The sequence below is a fragment of the Squalius cephalus genome (genome assembly GCF_949319135.1).
Source record: "Squalius cephalus genome assembly, chromosome: 20".
NCBI lineage: Eukaryota > Metazoa > Chordata > Actinopteri > Cypriniformes > Leuciscidae > Squalius > Squalius cephalus.
This window is the reverse complement of record NC_137141.1, coordinates 21,987,403-22,006,212: the sequence shown is the minus strand read 5'-3', so window position 1 is coordinate 22,006,212 and position 18,810 is coordinate 21,987,403. Positions and strand designations below refer to the sequence as shown.

General features: G+C 36.8%; 2 protein-coding genes across 2 annotated transcripts; both read right to left on the bottom strand.

Annotated features, from left to right (window-relative positions):
- Window positions 1-148: 148 nt before the first annotated feature.
- asmt2 (acetylserotonin O-methyltransferase 2) lies at window positions 149-8,910 on the bottom strand. Its single transcript, XM_079853477.1, has 9 exons — window positions 8,466-8,910; window positions 7,422-7,519; window positions 4,164-4,338; window positions 3,875-4,004; window positions 3,605-3,673; window positions 2,610-2,728; window positions 2,378-2,515; window positions 1,323-1,445; window positions 149-1,237 (listed from the first exon to the last, which is right to left on the bottom strand). Exons 2-9 carry the CDS (start codon window positions 7,500-7,502, stop codon window positions 1,026-1,028), a joined length of 1,047 nt encoding a protein of 348 aa, XP_079709603.1. The 5' UTR covers window positions 7,503-7,519; window positions 8,466-8,910; the 3' UTR covers window positions 149-1,025.
- Window positions 8,911-10,673: 1,763 nt separating this feature from the next.
- pgrmc2 (progesterone receptor membrane component 2) lies at window positions 10,674-18,660 on the bottom strand. Its single transcript, XM_079853476.1, has 3 exons — window positions 18,270-18,660; window positions 14,669-14,824; window positions 10,674-11,909 (listed from the first exon to the last, which is right to left on the bottom strand). The coding sequence occupies exons 1-3, from the start codon at window positions 18,619-18,621 to the stop codon at window positions 11,812-11,814; spliced, it is 606 nt and encodes a 201-aa protein (XP_079709602.1). The 5' UTR covers window positions 18,622-18,660; the 3' UTR covers window positions 10,674-11,811.
- Between the last annotated feature and the right edge of the window lie 150 nt (window positions 18,661-18,810).

The following is an 18,810-nucleotide window of genomic DNA, read 5'->3' as shown; positions in this document are numbered from 1 at the left end:
CACATAAGATTATTATCATGACTTCCATTTCAGCTGTTTCATAATACCCAAATCTGGTTTGTTTGGAGATGATGGCAGGGATTTTTGTAAAGCTCAGGATAAAACGTACTATTTATATTTTATTATGAATCCAAAGGAAACCTGTGTAAATAAAGAAAGATTTAATATTATGTCATACAAAAATAAAATTGTATACTACCAATCAAAAGTTGGTTTAATAATGTAATACATTTTAATTATCAATCAAATCTAATTAATCACTCATACAAAAGTATGAACGCATTGGGGTTGTTTACTTGCTTTTTAAGTAGGTGACTTGCATCATCATGAACATCTTAGGCATGGAAAGGTACAAAATAAAAAAAAAGCTGGAAATCACACAGGATCACTTCACAACAAAAAGTTTTTTTCATCAATTTCCTTTATTAGATTTTAGATCCTGTTGAAGGATGTATAAATGAATTGTGTTAGGGTTACATGACACAAAACCCACCATATTGATGAAATGGAGTGAGGCCAGAAATAAAAATCAACTTATTCTATTTTTTATGGATTTTTTTTTGGTTGTGTACATTTTTAGTATGTTTTCTATTGAGTTAGTGCAACAAATAACCACTAGGGGGTCACACTTAACCATGTGTCAAGATGGCAGTGCATAGATACACTAGACAGGATGGAGGGAGGAGCTTATTTTTGACACATCAGTGGCCAATAGAAAACAGCTCCTCATCCCACCCCCTCTCAAACCACTTCTGTAGGCCTCAAGAGAAAGGTTCACAAATAGCTAAACGAAATCACTACTAAAACAGTCTTTTGGAGGAAATGTAAGGATCAGGACTGGGCTAACTCTGTGTTAGATAAAGTACTGCTTCATAACTAGCCAGGAGACCCAAAACGAGGCCAAGGTGGAACAACAGAAGTCTGACATTTGCATGCATGAACATGATTTCTGACGTGTCTGATCACAACAGGTCTGCAAACGAGGCAGAAGGGGTCCTGATTACGGACTCCGCTTTGGTGCATGTTCATTTGAGAGCCAGAATAGCGTCGTATGATTTTCCAGTGCGACAGACCTGCACGTCCCTGAATCCTGCATCAGTGAGCAGACGTGTATAATGAGAGGGTGGATGCTCCTTCCCTTCTGTCTGGACCAGCATGTTCAGAGAAAACATCTGAACTGTGGTCGGACCCCGGCGGTTCTCAAACAACAGTGCCTCTGCGATCAGAACGCCTCCACCTAGATAAAAAAGCAAGTCAGATGCTTTGAAATGTATCATTTTAGGGCCATTAATTATCAACCTATTAATGACATGTTTTCTCACCTGGATGACATGCTGTATGAATCTTCCTCAGAAGTTTGAGATTTTTTTCCTCTTTCCAGTCATGAATGATTCGGGCCAGAATGTACAAATCTGCAGGAGGGATTTCTCCTTCAAAAAAGTCCCCTACAAGCACACAGAAACAAATACATAGTTTTTTCATAGATTAGAAATGCCATACTAGAGTTATAATACTTTAGAATTTTCATTAGTTTAGTTTTCACACCATCATGAACATCACTGCTAGTTTTACACGACCATTTAAAAGTTTGTGGTCAGTTCGATTTTTAATGTTTTTTAAAAGTCTCTTATGCTCATCAAGGCTGAACTTATTTGATCAAAAATACAGTAAAACTGTAAAATATGTGAAATATTATTATAATTTAAAACAATTGTTTTAAAATACATTTTAAAATGTAATTTATTCTTGTGATGTCAAAGCTGAATTTTCATCTTTAATGTCACATGATCCTTCAAAATCCAATGTAGATTAGGCCGATAAAAAACATTTCTTATAATGTTGAAACAGTTGTGCTGCATAATAATATCTGTGGAAAATGTGATAAAAATGTTCAGGGTTATTTAATGAATAGAAAGTTAAATAAAATCTTTTGTAATTATGTAGTCTTTACTGTCACTTTTGATCAATTTAATTCATCCTTGCTAAATATAAGTATTAATTTCTTACTGATCCCAAAAATATGAATGAATGCAGTGTAGAGTTTTCTAGTTTCAGTTGACTTAGTTTTTAATGTGATAATAACTGGTATCATTTAAAAATGCCTACATTTATCAGCACAGTGTTACTGCTATAAAATATGCTATAAATATTTATAATATTGAATTCAGACAGTTTTATAATACACCATGTATTTAAAAACTAAAACAATAATTTGAGACCATTTTTGTTTGAGTTAGTTTTGGAGTCATGCAAATGTATTTTATTTTCAGTTTAGCTAAGATTATTAGCTAAGGACAGCCACTAGACTTTTTTGCAACAAAATTTGCATTTATTGTTAATGCAACCATTACCAATGTTTCAATGCATCAATACACACCCTCTTGAAAACCGATGGTGTCATCTTGCTGAGCAAAATGCTGCTGAGCAGTCTGGACCACAGCTGGGAGATCCAGAACCGTGACAGTGGAGGAAGGATACTCTTTCGCCAGCTCCCGCGCTAATGCACCAGAGCAGCCTGCAAAGCATCTCAGAAAATACCAACTTGCAATGCTACTGCCTCTTACATACTAGATTAAAAACTGCAATTGTAAAACTACATTCACACTCACCTCCCAGATCTATGACGGACTTGAATCTAGATAGATCGAACGCTGTCACTATGTCATGGCCGTCAATGACCCAAGTAGAGTTCATCAGTCCCATGAACTTCAGCATCTCCTCTTCTGACCTGAAACAAAACAGCACACACCGGTGTCAACAGATGGATCTTTTCCAGATGGATTCACATGAAAAGTAGGACAAACAAACCTTAAAATCGACGCTTATACCATCTGTTAGAGAACATGTGCACTGACTTCAAACAGATGCACAATCATAAAAAAGGGTATGCATTTATCCAATTATAGGAAAATGAATGAAAAGAAAAAATAACACCTTGTAATAATTTTTATTCAAGGTCTCGTTTGTCAACATTAGAGCTGCAGAGCCGAAGCACAAACAAAACATGTTCTTCCGCAAAATACATGCGGTTTTGTTTTTTAACCGCTAGTGTAATTTTAATAAAAATATGAATTAGTAAATGGTGAAATTAACTTGAACTATAAATGAACAACAATTCTACAGCTTTTATTAAGCTTAGTTAATGTTAACTAATAGTTAACTATTGTTAATAAATTGATCCTTATTGTAAAGTGTTGCCAATGTATCAGTCATTGAATTTACATCTCCATACACAGTTCCATGCACCCAAACTAGACTGTGAGATGCCTTCATGAACACTCACAGCATCACAAAAACCCCAACGATTACAAAGCACGCAGTTCATACAATTACACAAGTCATTCTCTCACAATCACATACACACTATAGCACACACCACCCCTCCAGATGTGGGAAAAGCCTTTCATACAGCCTCAAAATTGAATGGGTTTAAAGTCCATGACCTAGAATTACACAGCACCAGCGGCTAATCGCTTAAGACTGCCTCACTGCAGTCAAAGAAATTACTTTTAATCTAGTGACAGCAAAACACATTCCCCCATATGGCACTGCTAATATTATAAAACAATTTTTATTTATTTTTTTACTACAAATTCACACAAACCTGTATATGGCAGAGAAGATCTCTTCAGACGGGAGGCCAAAGGTTTTCTCATTCTGGTTCTTTCCATCCCTGAGAGGTTTTCAGATATTCAGATTATTCAACTGTTGTTTTAGAAATGCAGATGACAACCAAAGCAGGCTTTTCTTTTTCATTGATCACTAATCCTTATGTGTCCAAACATCACATTTATCATGAAACAAGGATTTTAAAGTGGCCTGGGAACAAGTGTTTTTCAAAACAGTGATGGGTGATGAAAACGCAGATGCCTACCTAACAGCATCTACCAGATTGTTCCAGAGTGGGTAGATGGTCTGAGAGTAATAAATAATCAAATCATGTAGAGATTTGGGGCTGGTCTTGGCCAGGTATAGATTAGCAACATCTGTACTGCTGTAATGAGCTATAAGAGAAGACAAGAGTAAAGGTTTAGAGACTGGGCAAATAATAAACTAGACACAACGAATGGATGATTTTATGAACAAACAAATCCTGTTCTGACATTTATCACCTTTACATTATAGAGGAATCAGGTTATTTCCAAAATACTTCAGCAGCTCACCAGTTCCGTGTACCACTTCCACATCCACAATCTCAATGGCGACCAGCACATCCAGTAACCGCTCTATACCATCTTCACTGGTGCCAAGCTTCTGTGCCACTTCAGCTGCATTTAGGGGCTTTTGGGACTGAAGGAGAAGGTCGAACAACCCTAACTCACAAGCTGAGAATATCACCTGGAGGAGAATGATTAAATAAAAAAGTCAGTGGGAACTACTACTATGTTATTTCTGTGTTTGCCATGTCTTTAAAAAGATATAGGAAACACAAGCATACATGCAAAATGCATTTTAACACACACACACACACACACACACACACACACACACACACACACACACACACACACACACACACACACACACACACAAAATTTGTTTCCAGTTTAAGGAATTTTCTACTCAAAAACAAGCCAATATTTTGATTATTGATTTACTATGATGGAATATGGCTTTTGCAATGTGATTTTTTTGATTAAACAGAGTAATATTGTGAAAATATATTATTACTATTTAAAATGTCTTATTGACTTATGATTTCTATATTTTATATATTGTTAAATGTAATTTATATCTGTGATGGCAAAGCTGAATTTTCAGCAGCCATTACAGAAATCATTGTAATATTCCGATTAAGAAACATGCTTATAATTATCAATTTTGACAATAGTAGTACTGCTTAATAATTTTATGGAAGTCGTGATACATTTTCTTTCAGGATCCGTTGATGAACAGAAAGGTTCAAAAGAACAATATTTAGATTAAAAATCTTTTGTAACATTTCAAATGCCTTTACTGTCACTTCTGATCAATTAAATGCATCTTTTTGCTAATTAAAAAAAAAAAACAACTAAAACTACATACCCAAAATTAAGGGTAGTATAAATATTATCAGCCCATGAACATCAGATTTTAGGTTCAAATCTACAAATATGTATTATGTCACATTATGGGTCTTAATATGAAGGATGACGAAGAAGATCAAAATAATAGTTTAGTTTATTAAATAAAGAAACTCAGGCAATCCACAGAGGTACAAAATCAATGAAACAGTGTGCTAACACAAACAACAGCAGAAGACAAACTGAAGAGCTTAAATACACAAGATAATGAACAAAATACAAACAGGTGTGATGAAATTAATGAATAACCATGGTGACAAACTAGTGGCAGAAAACAGAGAAAAAAGGAAAACAAACTACACTCTAAAAAAATGGTTCTTTAAAGGTTCTTTATACGTACTAACAGTTCTATTTAGTACCGTGTCATCCTGAAGAACCCTTTATATGCTGAAATGGTTCTTTGTGTTAGAGTTTAGGGTTTAGGGCTTTATTCCCGCCTTTTTGTTTTTCAAATCTGTAACTGTCAAAGTCTCCTCATTACTGGTTTTCTGGAGCTCAGCTATACAACTAAAGTTACTACACAGATTGTCAACATACTCTCGAGTCAACAGGTAAAATTATTTCTTTCTTAAAATGTCTATAAATTATAACTGTAAAAATTGTAACAATCATTTCCTAACTATCATGTCTTTTTCTCTTTTTCTCTTTAAGTAACAGAACATGTAAGTGTGAGCAGCTCTGTTCAGTTAAAGGAGAACTCCGGTCAATTGTAACATTGAGCTCATTTTTTTGTACATTTGGAGTGCTGTCAATACAGAGAACAACGACAAAAATCGGTGTTGCCTACACCGAGTTATTCTATTTTTAAAATTTGCACCCTGTTGACTTCAATGGGGCAAGTACTAAACCTGCTTTTAGCCTCTTAACATCCTTGATGTGTCATTACAAGTGCACAGAAAATGTGAGTGATTCCTTCAGAGTGAACACGAGTGAGTCTGACTGCAGTAGATGTGAAAGATATGAATAAAAATGATGTTATTTAAGCCAGCGCAAATACCTTTGTTTACATCCTGTTTTTCGGTTGAAGTCCAAAGTAGTCGATTGCAGAGTTCACACGCATAGGTTTAATACCTATGATCACGCGCGTGAACTCTGCAATCGACTACTTTGGACTTCAACCGAAAAACAGGATGTAAACAAAGGTATTTGCGCTGGCTTAAATAACATCATTTTTATACATTTCTTTCACATCTACTGCAGTCAGACTCACTCGTGTTCACTCAGAAGGAATCACTCACATTTTCTGTGCACTTGTAATGACACATCAAGGATGTTAAGAGGCTAAAAGCAGGTTTAGTACTTGCCCCATTGAAGTCAACAGGGTGCAAATTTTAAAAATAGAATAACTCGGTGTAGGCAACACCGATTTTTGTCGTTGTTCTCTGTATTGACAGCACTCCAAATGTACAAAAAAATGAGCTCAATGTTAAAATTGACCGGAGTTCTCCTTTAAGGACACTCATCTTCTCTTCTCCACAAAGTAAGTAACAGAAATATGGAATTTATGATCCATATTGTTAGATTTTTTTAATTATGACTTTATGCCTAAACATATCCAGTCACAAAAAAAAAACATTAAAGCTATACCATGTCTTTATATCACTTTTTCCTTTTAAAATGGTAAAGGGCTCATACTGTCCATTTTCTTTATTTATAATTTTGGCCTTCATTAACATAATTGTTTTTACATAATCAAATGGAAAAGACACATAACTCTAAACTCAATTGTGTATTTCGGATGCTGTGACGTATCAAAACCTCATCATCTGCAGAGAGAAACTCCCACTCAGAATACTCACATAATGAAGGATGTAACGTTAAAGACATCATAAGAGGATTGTGAAGATATTTCACTGGAACTTGGTTTTCATTACATCTATATCGTGTTCAATGTCAATTGTTATTTATTAATGTATTCATCTAACCTCTGTTGTAAGAGCACTGTCATTTTTGCAACAATCTGCAATGTCAATAAAAAAATTAAAGTACCTAATTGACACAACATGCTGTTTTTTTTAATGTAATGATTTCTAGGATTTAACAATCTTACAGAATCTCATGGTACAACAAAGGCCTGAGTCATCTCAGGGTTCCACTCAGTGGCTTTTAAAATGTCATAGGCCGGTCCTGCTGGAGGCGAAATAAGCCCTGACGGCCACAGAGGAAAATGAGACACGACAGGAGACTGCTACAAATAATAGATGCTCTCACATTAAACATTTACTCATAATCCAACAATAAATACCACGTGTGGTAAACACATTATTAATGATTGAGGTGATTCCTGTACTTGTAGAAAGGAGCAGAGAAGCACTCATAAAAAAAAGTGTATTAGAGAGATACAGCATGAACACAGACCTTTGAGATCCGGAATCCATTCAAATATTCCAAGAGCTTGAAAGGGTAGTCCAGTTCACTCTGGGATAAATGCTCAGCCATGATGAGAAACGTGCCTCCTGCAAAAAGTGAAACACCATCATCAGCATCACAATCATGAACAGGCTCCAACTTACAATGCAACTCAACTGTCAGATCCTCACAATTCTTTTTGGAGGATAAATTCCTGATTTAACACTTTAACCACATATACCCTGTGCATTACCTTTTCACAGAAAATACCGAAAACTAAAATATGATGACATCATGTACCAGGCCCATCATTTCTTTAGTTTGTATTGGATGATGTACATCATCTGACAGATATATACATGCTATACAACTTATTTTCTGTACTCCATTCTTTGTAAAAAGTATTTTAATGCTTTAAAACAAAATATGCACGACTGAGAAGACCACATTGGCTACTTCTCTATGACAAAGGATGTTTTCAAACGGTCCAGGGAAAAGTTTAGAATGTGTAAAAATAAATAAATAATTAAGGTTGATTAAAATAAGACAATTTATTAAAATAAAAATCTACATTTGATTTAAAATAACAAACAAACAAACATCTAACAGTACAGTGAGTAGGAAAACATGTAATAATGTAACAATAGAATTTATTTGACACTTTTTTTCCCCCACAGTATAAATTGTGACTCTTTATAGATGAAAATGTATAGCTACTTTATATTGGTCCGTGGCATATCTAAATATATATATATATATCAGTCTAGACTAACCAGACTAAGTTCAGTCTGCATGCATTTTTCCTCTCAAATGAGATTTGAGAACACATTTTCATACAGCCGGTGAAACAATGTATATTGTGTAACCACAAAATCATCATGCGAGCTCGCCACGAGGGTACATGATGCACTGACCAGTTTTGTGAGAATAATACGAGTCGATAGTATATATTGTGTATAAAGCTGCAGGATATCGACATATGCAGAGTTTAAGACCATATCATCACTCGACACTTAAGCACTAGTGTTTACAGTTCAAGAAAGCGATACTTACCAAACAAAAGACAGCCGGTTTGATATGCTGTTCTGTTGTAAATAATTCTAATCCAAATTTTACTCTTCTCTGACAGTCATACCGTGAAAAAGAAAGTACCGTTCGAGAAATTAAATACGCAAGAATCGCACTATTTTGTTCTGCTGACGTCCAATTTGTTGACCTAGCGTTCATTTGAGTCGGATCCTTTCAGTGAATCTGTTGAGCCAGTTCATAAAACCGGAGTTTGATCGATCCATTCACGAACTGGACTGAATTAAGTCCGAGCGGCTTCTACTGACTCATTAAACTGAGAACCATAATAAACAATCGTGCTACTTATCGCTTTACTGTAACGTTTAGAGCATTTAATATATGGCACGCCAATCACGGAGGACGTCATAACGCAAAAGAATCGCTGAAATTCTGAACCGGTTCGATCGAACTGTTGAAAACACCCGAAAGAACCGGGAGTCGAACATCTCATCACTGGTCTGCCTGTCAAGTGAACCATTAGGGTTTTAGTGACATCTGGCGGTTAATATCCCACAATTTCAATTACTATGCTGTTAGTGTTTTGTCATTTTTGTTTAATGAAAATATTAATAATGATATCCCCCAGGAAGTGGCATTATTTATGATGGTATAAACACCACCACTGACATCAGTATTGACAGGTATTCCTGTTCATTTTCTTGCCAGTGTTAAAATCAAGCTATCAAAAGTCTTAGCTTGACCACTGCAAAGGCTAGTGTGCTTAAAATAAATTAAATGACAACACACAAACTCATTTAAGAAACAGAGTTCAAAAAGTTTTTCAGAAAAGGATTGAGCATCATTTAATGAAGTAAACTGGGCTTAATCAGAGGCCCAAACTGTCCTGTGAAATAAGCTTGCAGTTTCGACATTGAGTGATTTAGTTTTGTTGCACTGCTAATTGTGTAAATGGGGTGTGAGATCCACAGTACTGATGTCTCGGTGTTGTTCAGTTCTAACAAGATTGTGACATTTCACACTGTTTGAAAATATATCAAAGTTTGCAAGTAACAAGAAAATAAAATTATTTTCTAGACAAACTACTATGATTGCTACATTTTTTGCATATGCAATATCAGAAATGATAACTGGAGCCTGGCATACCTCAACCAACCACACATTTCCTCCCTTTCGCTTCATATTTATGCAAGCAAAATGCCTTACTATGAAAATGCAAAATCTTCAAACTGGTTCACACTCCCAAAAAAATATAACGGTGGCACGACATTTGATCCATTAAGGCACATTTAGTAAACCAATAAATCTACTGGTTTCTTAACATTTGACTTTTTAGCAGTTAGTCTTTGCTGCCATTTGTATAGCTCCGAAATTTGAAATATTGCTCTTTGTGAGACAAAGCGATTTTTCGCACTCAAGACCAACATATCAAAGGGGCAGATAACAGTATAACAGTAATATAACAGTAGAGGATAACAGTAGTTATTAACCAAATGTATTTATTTCTGCAACAACATGTTCTTGTCCTCCCCATGAGCACACGCACGCACACACACACACCCTTGCAAACTCCATTTAAATACATGACGTGAGAGCCAGCATTACCTCACTGTTTGCTGCACATGCTTTAATAAAATGATACACATATTTACATAATCCACAATTTTAGAATTTCGCCTCATCCCCTCCCCAGCAAAGACAAAATATTCTTCCAAACTCGTAGTTTCCCTCTCCAGAAGAAAAACAAAATATAACACTTGAGGGTGGATTTGAAAATTACCCACAATTAAAAATAAATTCAGCAGAGAAAAAAAAAAAAAAAAAGAAAAAAAAAAAAGAGGGGAAAAAAAGAGATGGAAACTGAGAAAGAGCAATGATCTTTTGGCCAGTACAACACAGCAGTGCGTGGAGTTTAATAACAGCGCAGATATGGCAGTAACACTGAAATAGCTCATAAAGTCTATGTACAAAGTCACGATAACGGCGGTTGAGCCTCCCGTGTCTGATTCGCTCACAGACGTGAGCACGCCTCGTCGTACGAACTGAGGAAATGGAGGGGAAAGATGCCCTGGCTTCTGAAAACCCCCCTAAAAGCAGATAATGTGGAAAGGGCAGAGCAGAACATGTTTTATCTTTGCATTTTCTCCCTCTGGTTTTCATACCTGTATCTTTCTACATCTCTTGACTATTCTGTAGTAGAATTAAACGGAAATAAGGCACAATAACTACGCTGACTGTTTCATTAACGGGGAGAGTTCTGTTGACCGATGAGCAGACGAGCTGATCCAATTGAACTACCCTACTGATCTTCCCTTTTCATCCCAACCAGCCGTTCAGATTTATACAATTCAAATAAAACAACAGTTTTATGGCAAAAATGCTAACGATACCCAACCCCCCACAAACATTTCCCATCCCTCATGTTTTACAATCACATTGTGACAAGAATTGCTACACACTAGTGGTGCACACAAAACAAACATTGCTGAGCACCCGCCCACCCCAGACCCACCCAACCTTTGGATTGATTGGCTGATGGCAGACAATCTGGCTTTTGGATTGGTTACCATTTCCATTCGACATTTACTTTGATTTAAAACGACAACGTTTTCACAGTCTGCGAATAAGCATGAGATTTAAATGCTCCAGAAGTGTTTGTGACGCGTGTTGTGGTACATTAATTACACGCAAAACAACAACAACAAAAATACTTAAATGGAAACAAGAATAATTAAAAGAGACCCCAGTTGTGGTTTTTAACCTGTTGTGCACTGAACTCCAGGCATCTGCCCCGCTCTATGTACGTGACTTTTGAGGTCATGAATGGTGAAGTCCCCAAAGAAAATTAAGTGAATAAAAATGTATGCGTTTTCTCCTTCCTTCTCTTCACATTGTCAGTCCAAACCTGAACACGCGAATGTGCAGGATGCTATTAAAGCCTCAGGCCGTTTCATTCTCCATTGGACTGTAGGGTAGATGGAGGGTTTGACTGATGATTTAGGGTGTAGAACTGGTGATTTATGGTATAAAGTAGTGTTTGATGGTATTTATGCTATAAATTGAGAGTTTAGGTGTGACCGGAAGACGGAAGGGCAAGGACAAAAGAGCTGGATTAAGGAGAAGTATCAAGAGCAGACAAGAAGAGTAACAGGAAACTCTGACAGGCTATTGGTCTGTTTTGGTAAAAGAACAGTCAGAACAGCAGGGGCTTTTAGACAGACGCGTTTATCTCAGCTGTGATGGAGCAGTAGTGGGGACACTGTACGATTGAGGTAAAGGGCAGATGCGGAGGGGTTTTTCTTGCTGGGGTTAAACAATTCTGGATTGTGGCCTTCTCAGTCCTGGGCTTCAGCTGCTGTAATGATTCAGCAGATCATTCGTGTTTTTGATGATCCTTCATGTCCTCCTCATCTGTGTACTCAGATGGTTCGTCTCCCGGCTTCAACAAGCGGCCAACGTAGTCATATTTCTCTGAGAGAGACAGAGAGAAGTGAGAGAGAGAGAATGAGATGAACAATAATTAATGATGCTATTTTTAATGAAAGATGGCATTTATTTCTTGTTCATGCATTGTGCATATTTAATCTTGTGCACACATTTTATCACATTTGGAAGGACTTGTTAGCCACTGTTGGCTGTAAAAACATCCTCTGGCTGCAGACCATCTTTCTCCATCCATGGTGTTATTATTAAACCAAAACTAAAACTGAGATTCTATGTTGTTATTTGAAATAAAGCTAAAATAAAAACATGCAATTTACACATTTTATTCTACATGTCCCAGAATGAGGGCTTTTAACCCTTTCATATAATCTCTGGTATCAACAAGGCAAACAAGCAGTGTGAAAAAGTTGTGTGCTTTATCATCAGAGTACTTTATTTGTCAAACAGCATTAATCTGTCATATTACAGCCCTGATTTTCCCCACATGCAGTGACAGGAGTTGAGCAGCTTATCACACATTCCCTCATCTCATATAGCGACACAAACCGATATGAGACTGTGCTACACCAAATCAGTCTAGCTCAGCTGAGTGTAAACTAGGGCTGGCTGGGCATTGACACAAATTTCACAATTCAATTCACAAACTTGTGATTTGTTTCGTTTGCACTATTAAAATGTAATCCCTTTTTCACTTTTAATCCCTATTACCAGTGTTTAATGGAATATTTCTAAATCAGGTGAATAATATATTTATTGTCTGTCAAAATGACAGAAATCCCTTTGAAATTTTATCACTCAATGTTCCAGTAAATTATCATTTTTGATTAAGGCAACATGTTATATAATACAGACATATATTATTACATTGATCATTTACATGTTGAGGAAAGAATCGATCTTTTGGCGTTATTCATGGTCTGTTGTAGTAATTTTCTTCTTATTATTAATATAATGCTTATTATTAGATACATAGAGCGAACCTTTCACTGATTGTTTACAGTTTAACAGAAGTTTCTCCCATAATTTGCGCAAAGCATCATGGGGCGTAGGAAAGAGGTGGATAGGCAATATTTTTGTTGGACAAATGTAGCAAAAACAGACAATATTGAGCTTAAAATATATTAACTTTTATATTAACACAATATTAACTTTTTATTTAGAAAACGGTTGTATATAATCAATATCACATTTGCTATTTGGGCAGCACCCATGTGAGTTTGCGCTTGTTACTCGTGTGATATTGCATACACACACACACACACACATACATATACATATTATACATATATATATATATATATATATATATATATATATATATATATATATGAGACAAAAACTAATTCTGGGGCATTTTTGTGCCGATATCTTGAATTTTTCACTTTTTTAATTTCTTTTTCTTTTATCCACGAGGGACTGTTCTTTGATGAATATGGATGGTCACCGGTGCAATTCCTGCATTTTGGAAAATGTCCTTCCTCTCCATAGTTATGGCAAATAGATTTGTTTTTGCATCCAGCAGGACTATGACCAAACCTCTGACAGTTGAAGCCAAAGCATTGTGTTGATCCTTAAAAAGCCAAAGCTAATCGCATCTCTCAAATGCCAGGACTTCTTCCTCCACAGACACAGTGTTAACAAGTTGCCCCATTTGTCGCCTTTTATGAACAGCAAGGGGGTACTAGGGACCTATTTAATCGACAGCCATAATATGCAATAATATTGCCATAATATTGTAAAATATTAATTGATTGCAAACTGCGAGCCTGTAGAATGCATATTAATAGCACCGTGTTTTTACTTTGAAATGTGCAGCACATTTTTTGGAATTTAACTATCACATTAGGACGTATCATGATCCTCATTGCTCAAATACAAGTCTGCTTAAAATAACAATTAAGATATTTGTTATACTATCTTAAAATATTTAAGACTTATGACCTTAAATGTGATAAAACATCATTTAAGATATTTTAAACTTCATGAACCCACGGCGATTCTGTACTGTATTACACTACGGTACATTAAGGCCTGGTTTCACAAATATGGCTTAGATTAAGCCAGAACTAGGCCTTAGTTCAATTAGGACATTAAGTAGCTTTAATAAATGAGCCTTCAAAAAACATTACTGGTGTGCATCTTGAGACAAAAAAAAGGTACTGATACATTTTAAGATATGTCAGTGCAAGTTCCTTTCAGTTAAGACAGCTCAAACATGCATTTTAGTCTGGGACTAGACTTAAGCCATGTCTGTGAAACCAGGCACATGCGAACCAAGACTAATTTGTGTGAATCATGAGTTAACCAGACTACACCAGCACTGTATTTGTTTTTGAGTGCAGCTAGTGAGGAAAATGCAAATAAAAAAACAGTCTTCTTTTTGGCTTTATTTTGTGGCACTCACTTAACAGCCTTTGTATCTCATCATCATACAATTCAGACTGTCTGACATGCCACTGCTAAATAACGGCACAGGAAACACTTGATATATATCGCAATATATTTTTTATAGCTCTCAATTTCTCATCTACAAGAGTGAACAGGACAATTAAAGGTTACTGTCACTCATCTTTTAGAGAATTTATACTGTAATCCATCAGCTTTATACTGTAAACGCATCAGCTATCTGAATACATTACATGTACAGATCAGCCCTAACCAGCACAACAGGTACAACATGCAAAGCTTGTGGACGAGGAGGAGTGACTGATAACTGTAGTTATGCACTTATTATACTATAACTATATGAATCCTTTCTGAATTCACAGAGAAATTCTTCTGCTTACCCATGAACTGCATTTCCCATTCTCGAACACTTTCCATCTGTACAGCGTTCAGGTCTGAAAGGTCATCGTACTCATCCCGTAATGCATCCTTCTCTAGGCAAAATGTTGCCAAACCCCGAGAAGCATCACGTCCCGCAAAGATCCCGTAGGGGCCCTCTGGAATGACAGACATACTGTGAGTATAATGGTCAGCAAGACAAATTTAAGATCTACACTTTATAGGTGTAGGGACCAAAACTGAAAGTGCAATACAGCCAGGGCTCCACCAATTATTGTTTGATTTCAAATTCATTTGAGAAAAAATAATCTGAAAAAAGTGCAGTTAAAACTAAGCTAAATGTCCCATCCACAATAAAATATATTTATAAAAAGTATAAAGTAAAATTAACTTACTTTTAATAATTATTTGCCTTTGCAATGTAGCATCATAAAGGACGTAAAGTGGTTAAAACAACAATACTTATAATTATTATTCATAATAAATAATAAGCAATAACAACAATTAGTAATAATTATTAATACTACTACTAAGTAGTAGTAGTTGCACACTAGTAGTATTTATAATAAAAATTATTATTATACAATAGGTCTGCTAAAAAGTTAAAGAAACCAGCCGAATTGCAATCAAAACAAAACTCTGCTATGGATCAACTAAAAGAAAACAGTTTTAGAGTCAGTGGGTCAGAAAACCCCAGACCAGCTAAAACCAAAGCAGAGTGTTTTCTCAAAAACAACCATACAGCTGGGATGAATGGAGCCGCTCGCACAAACCAGAGGAATGCAGGTAAACACACAGGTACTTCAGAACAGCTGTTGTAAATAACACACTGCGCTGAATAAGGAAATTAATGTGAGATGTCACAACAAAACACAACACCACACCAACAAGAATCAACTTCAGCTGTGCACAGACTATTCAGGCCACAGCCTGAACCTTTCTTACCAAACCAGAGACGTGACAAAGCGGAGCACAACAGACTGATGAACTTCAGTCACCTAATCGAGACAAACAAATGAGATGATGCAATAAAAGACGGCAACAAGAGGACATGAACGTCTCAGACACTTGAGTTTTACTTCATAAGCTCCTGAACAGGAACTAGAATCCATGATTTATAAATAATACAGCTGCCAAAGCCAGATCATGCCTGACGATGACTAGGCTGCTCTGGCATGTGCAATTTATTATGTTCGCTTTCTTGTCGGTGAGACAGAGCTTTAGTCTTTGTTTTATTCAGAACAGAAGGCAAAAGAAGAGGAGAAAGGCCTCTTTCGATACTTCTATTTTTTTGGTTCATCATCTGATCTTCATGTGCTCTCTCACACACACACACACTCTCTCTTTCAGCAGTTGAGCAATAATAGTCTTAAAAGATACAAGAGGTCCAGCCAAACATTGACGAAAAAGATCCAAGTTGTCCTTGCCCTATGGTCCAGTGACAACACACCACATCTGCCTACATAGTTCAAACCTTTGCCAGAGTCTCATCAGGTTATAAATGAATGCAGCAACAGGTAAATACAACTGATGTCATATTCTCTCCGTGTGAAATGCTGCAAGATGACAGACACACTAGATTACAGGTGTCTAAGAAATGACGCACTGGTCAGAGTCTGGACTACTGCTGACACCACACCTTGAACGCTCCTCCATAAACACCACAGATGGTCAGATAACATATCTCATATACAAATATAGCCGAGGGAGATGTGAGGCCAAATCACAGACCCTAGCTAGCACTGTGAATCAAACTTGGTAAATGCAAACAAAGGCCATGATAATCCAGATTTTACGTGCACTCTCGGTTTCACTTCTGAGCTGAGCCTCCAAATATAGACTCCAGGCAGACAAAAGACTGCTGTTCTGGCTTTGAGGGCACAATATTTAAATTATTATCTGCAGCAAACAGCTGTTTTGCAGAGGAGCTGCAAGTCTGTAAACCATGCTTAAAGTACAGGGAAAAGAAACAAGAATTTTTTTCCTGCAAAGGAGAAAGGAATGAGGCTCAGTGTTTGACGACTTAACCAAGGCGACTGCTAAACTTAGCTGATCTTACATCCGTCATAACAAATCGAGCTGTTAAATTTACAAATTTAAATTAAGCAAATTGATTTCCGCACAAATGGATGATCTACTGGTACAGGACATACCTGTTGGGTGTGCCAGTGCCAGCACATGGTTCTCACCCCATTTGTCCACATCACATATGGCTCTCATTCAAAAATACATGACAGGTTGATGCCTGGGAAAGAGTTCACCAAGGCAAAACAGAGCAGGAGAATGTTGACCGCAGTTATGAATAAAACAGAAAGGGCCCGTCAAGAGGTTGGCAAACTCCGACAAGACATCAGACCAAACTGTGCATCATACAACAGAGGTCTCTGGGAGAAAGGCTTTGTGTAACTTTACCCTGAGCAGTATTTACCAGAATGAGCTGGTCATTAGCTTTCCTCTGACCAGAGTATTGGCAAGTATAAGCTGGTTAACACACAAGCTCTTCTCCTATGGCAAGCTATTATTTCTTAAAACTAACTAGTATTTACTTTTATATTATTACTAGTACTATTTTCTAGTAAATGAGTATTTTCAGTAATCTAAATGTATATTTGACTATTTCACACTAGAAGCCATTCATTAATACTTCCTCCAATATTGATAAGTATCTATTCAATATATTCCTCACAATGAACCAGTATCTATTTTTGTTACTAGTACTATTTTTCTATAAAGTAATCCAGTTACACTATTTTAAGGTGACATTGTTAGTGTATTTACACAGAAGTATTTAGTAATATTAATGAACAACACATAGGCCTACTTACTATAGGTTTAGGTTAGTTGTTTGTAATCATGCATATTTTACTGTTATTAATATAGTAAGTACATGTTATGTGCAAAAGGGACACTAAAATAAAGTGTTTATGTAATGTAATTGTATCTTTCACTATTTTACAAGTAACTACTGCTCATTATGTTAGTATTTATTCCAATAGTGACTAATATCTATTGAATAAGTATTAGTGACTAACTGAATTGATACTAATCAATATTGAAGTACATACTAGTATCCAAGCATTCTATAGTACTTATTTATTAGATACTACCATCTTATCCAGTTGTGACATATAACCCAACTATTATTATTAGGAACAAATCTAAATCTGTGGTACTGATATGAAATATTAACTTCAGACTGGTGTGTGTTCCAACTGTTGCTGGAAGTGGAACCTAATCCAGTTTTAGTAATAAAAAAAGCTACACTTTATTAGAAGGTGCCCATGTTACAGTGTAGTGTCGAGTACAAATAAGTGCAGAGTAATATTAATTAATAACCACATCTACTTTCTATAGAATTAGAGTTTGTGGTTAGTTACTTGTAATTGTGCAATAACGTTTAATAGGGACATCTTAAATTAAAATGTTATCTAATACATTAATAGACCTGTACGAATACGTGTTTAGTATTAACCATCCCAATAGTTACTAGTATGAATTCCAGGTTTACTAGACTTTTGTTCACTGGATACTAGTATCTTCTCTACTGCTTAAGTTGAAACCCCCCGCTGAATGTGGGTGTGAGCGTGAGCATGAGCTCCTTACCGCGTCCGTAAAACTTTTTGCCACTGGTCACATCGAAGACCTTGGTATTGACTGCCATGAGGATGCGCGGGTTCTGCACCCCGTCGTACTCGCGCAGCTGCTGCAGGGTGAAGTCGCGTCTCCTCATCTTGGGTAGCGGCGAGGCCTCGCTGCCCCGGCCCGCGTCCTCGCCCGCCCTCCTCCACCACCGCGCGTAAAGCATGTAACACGCGGCCAGCACGAGCACTAGAACGCTGAGATTGAGCATCATAACGCTTATACCGAGACCGGCCCCCGCATCCAAGTCCTCCGTCGTCCCCTGCTCGCCGCTGGTGTCCGCCGCTGCACTCCTACCGTCCCCATCGTCCGCCATACTGCAACGATAGCGCCTTCCCACCGCACGCGACCGCCCGCCCAGCTGGCATACAGAAGCGCGTCTGATTGGCTGCCTGTCGCCGGAAACACCGAGTTGGCTCCTGGAATTTGTAGTTTTCTGTCAGCGTGGCGCCTACAACACCACCGAGCGCATGAGACCAGACAAAGGTTTCAGGTTTCAGATAAT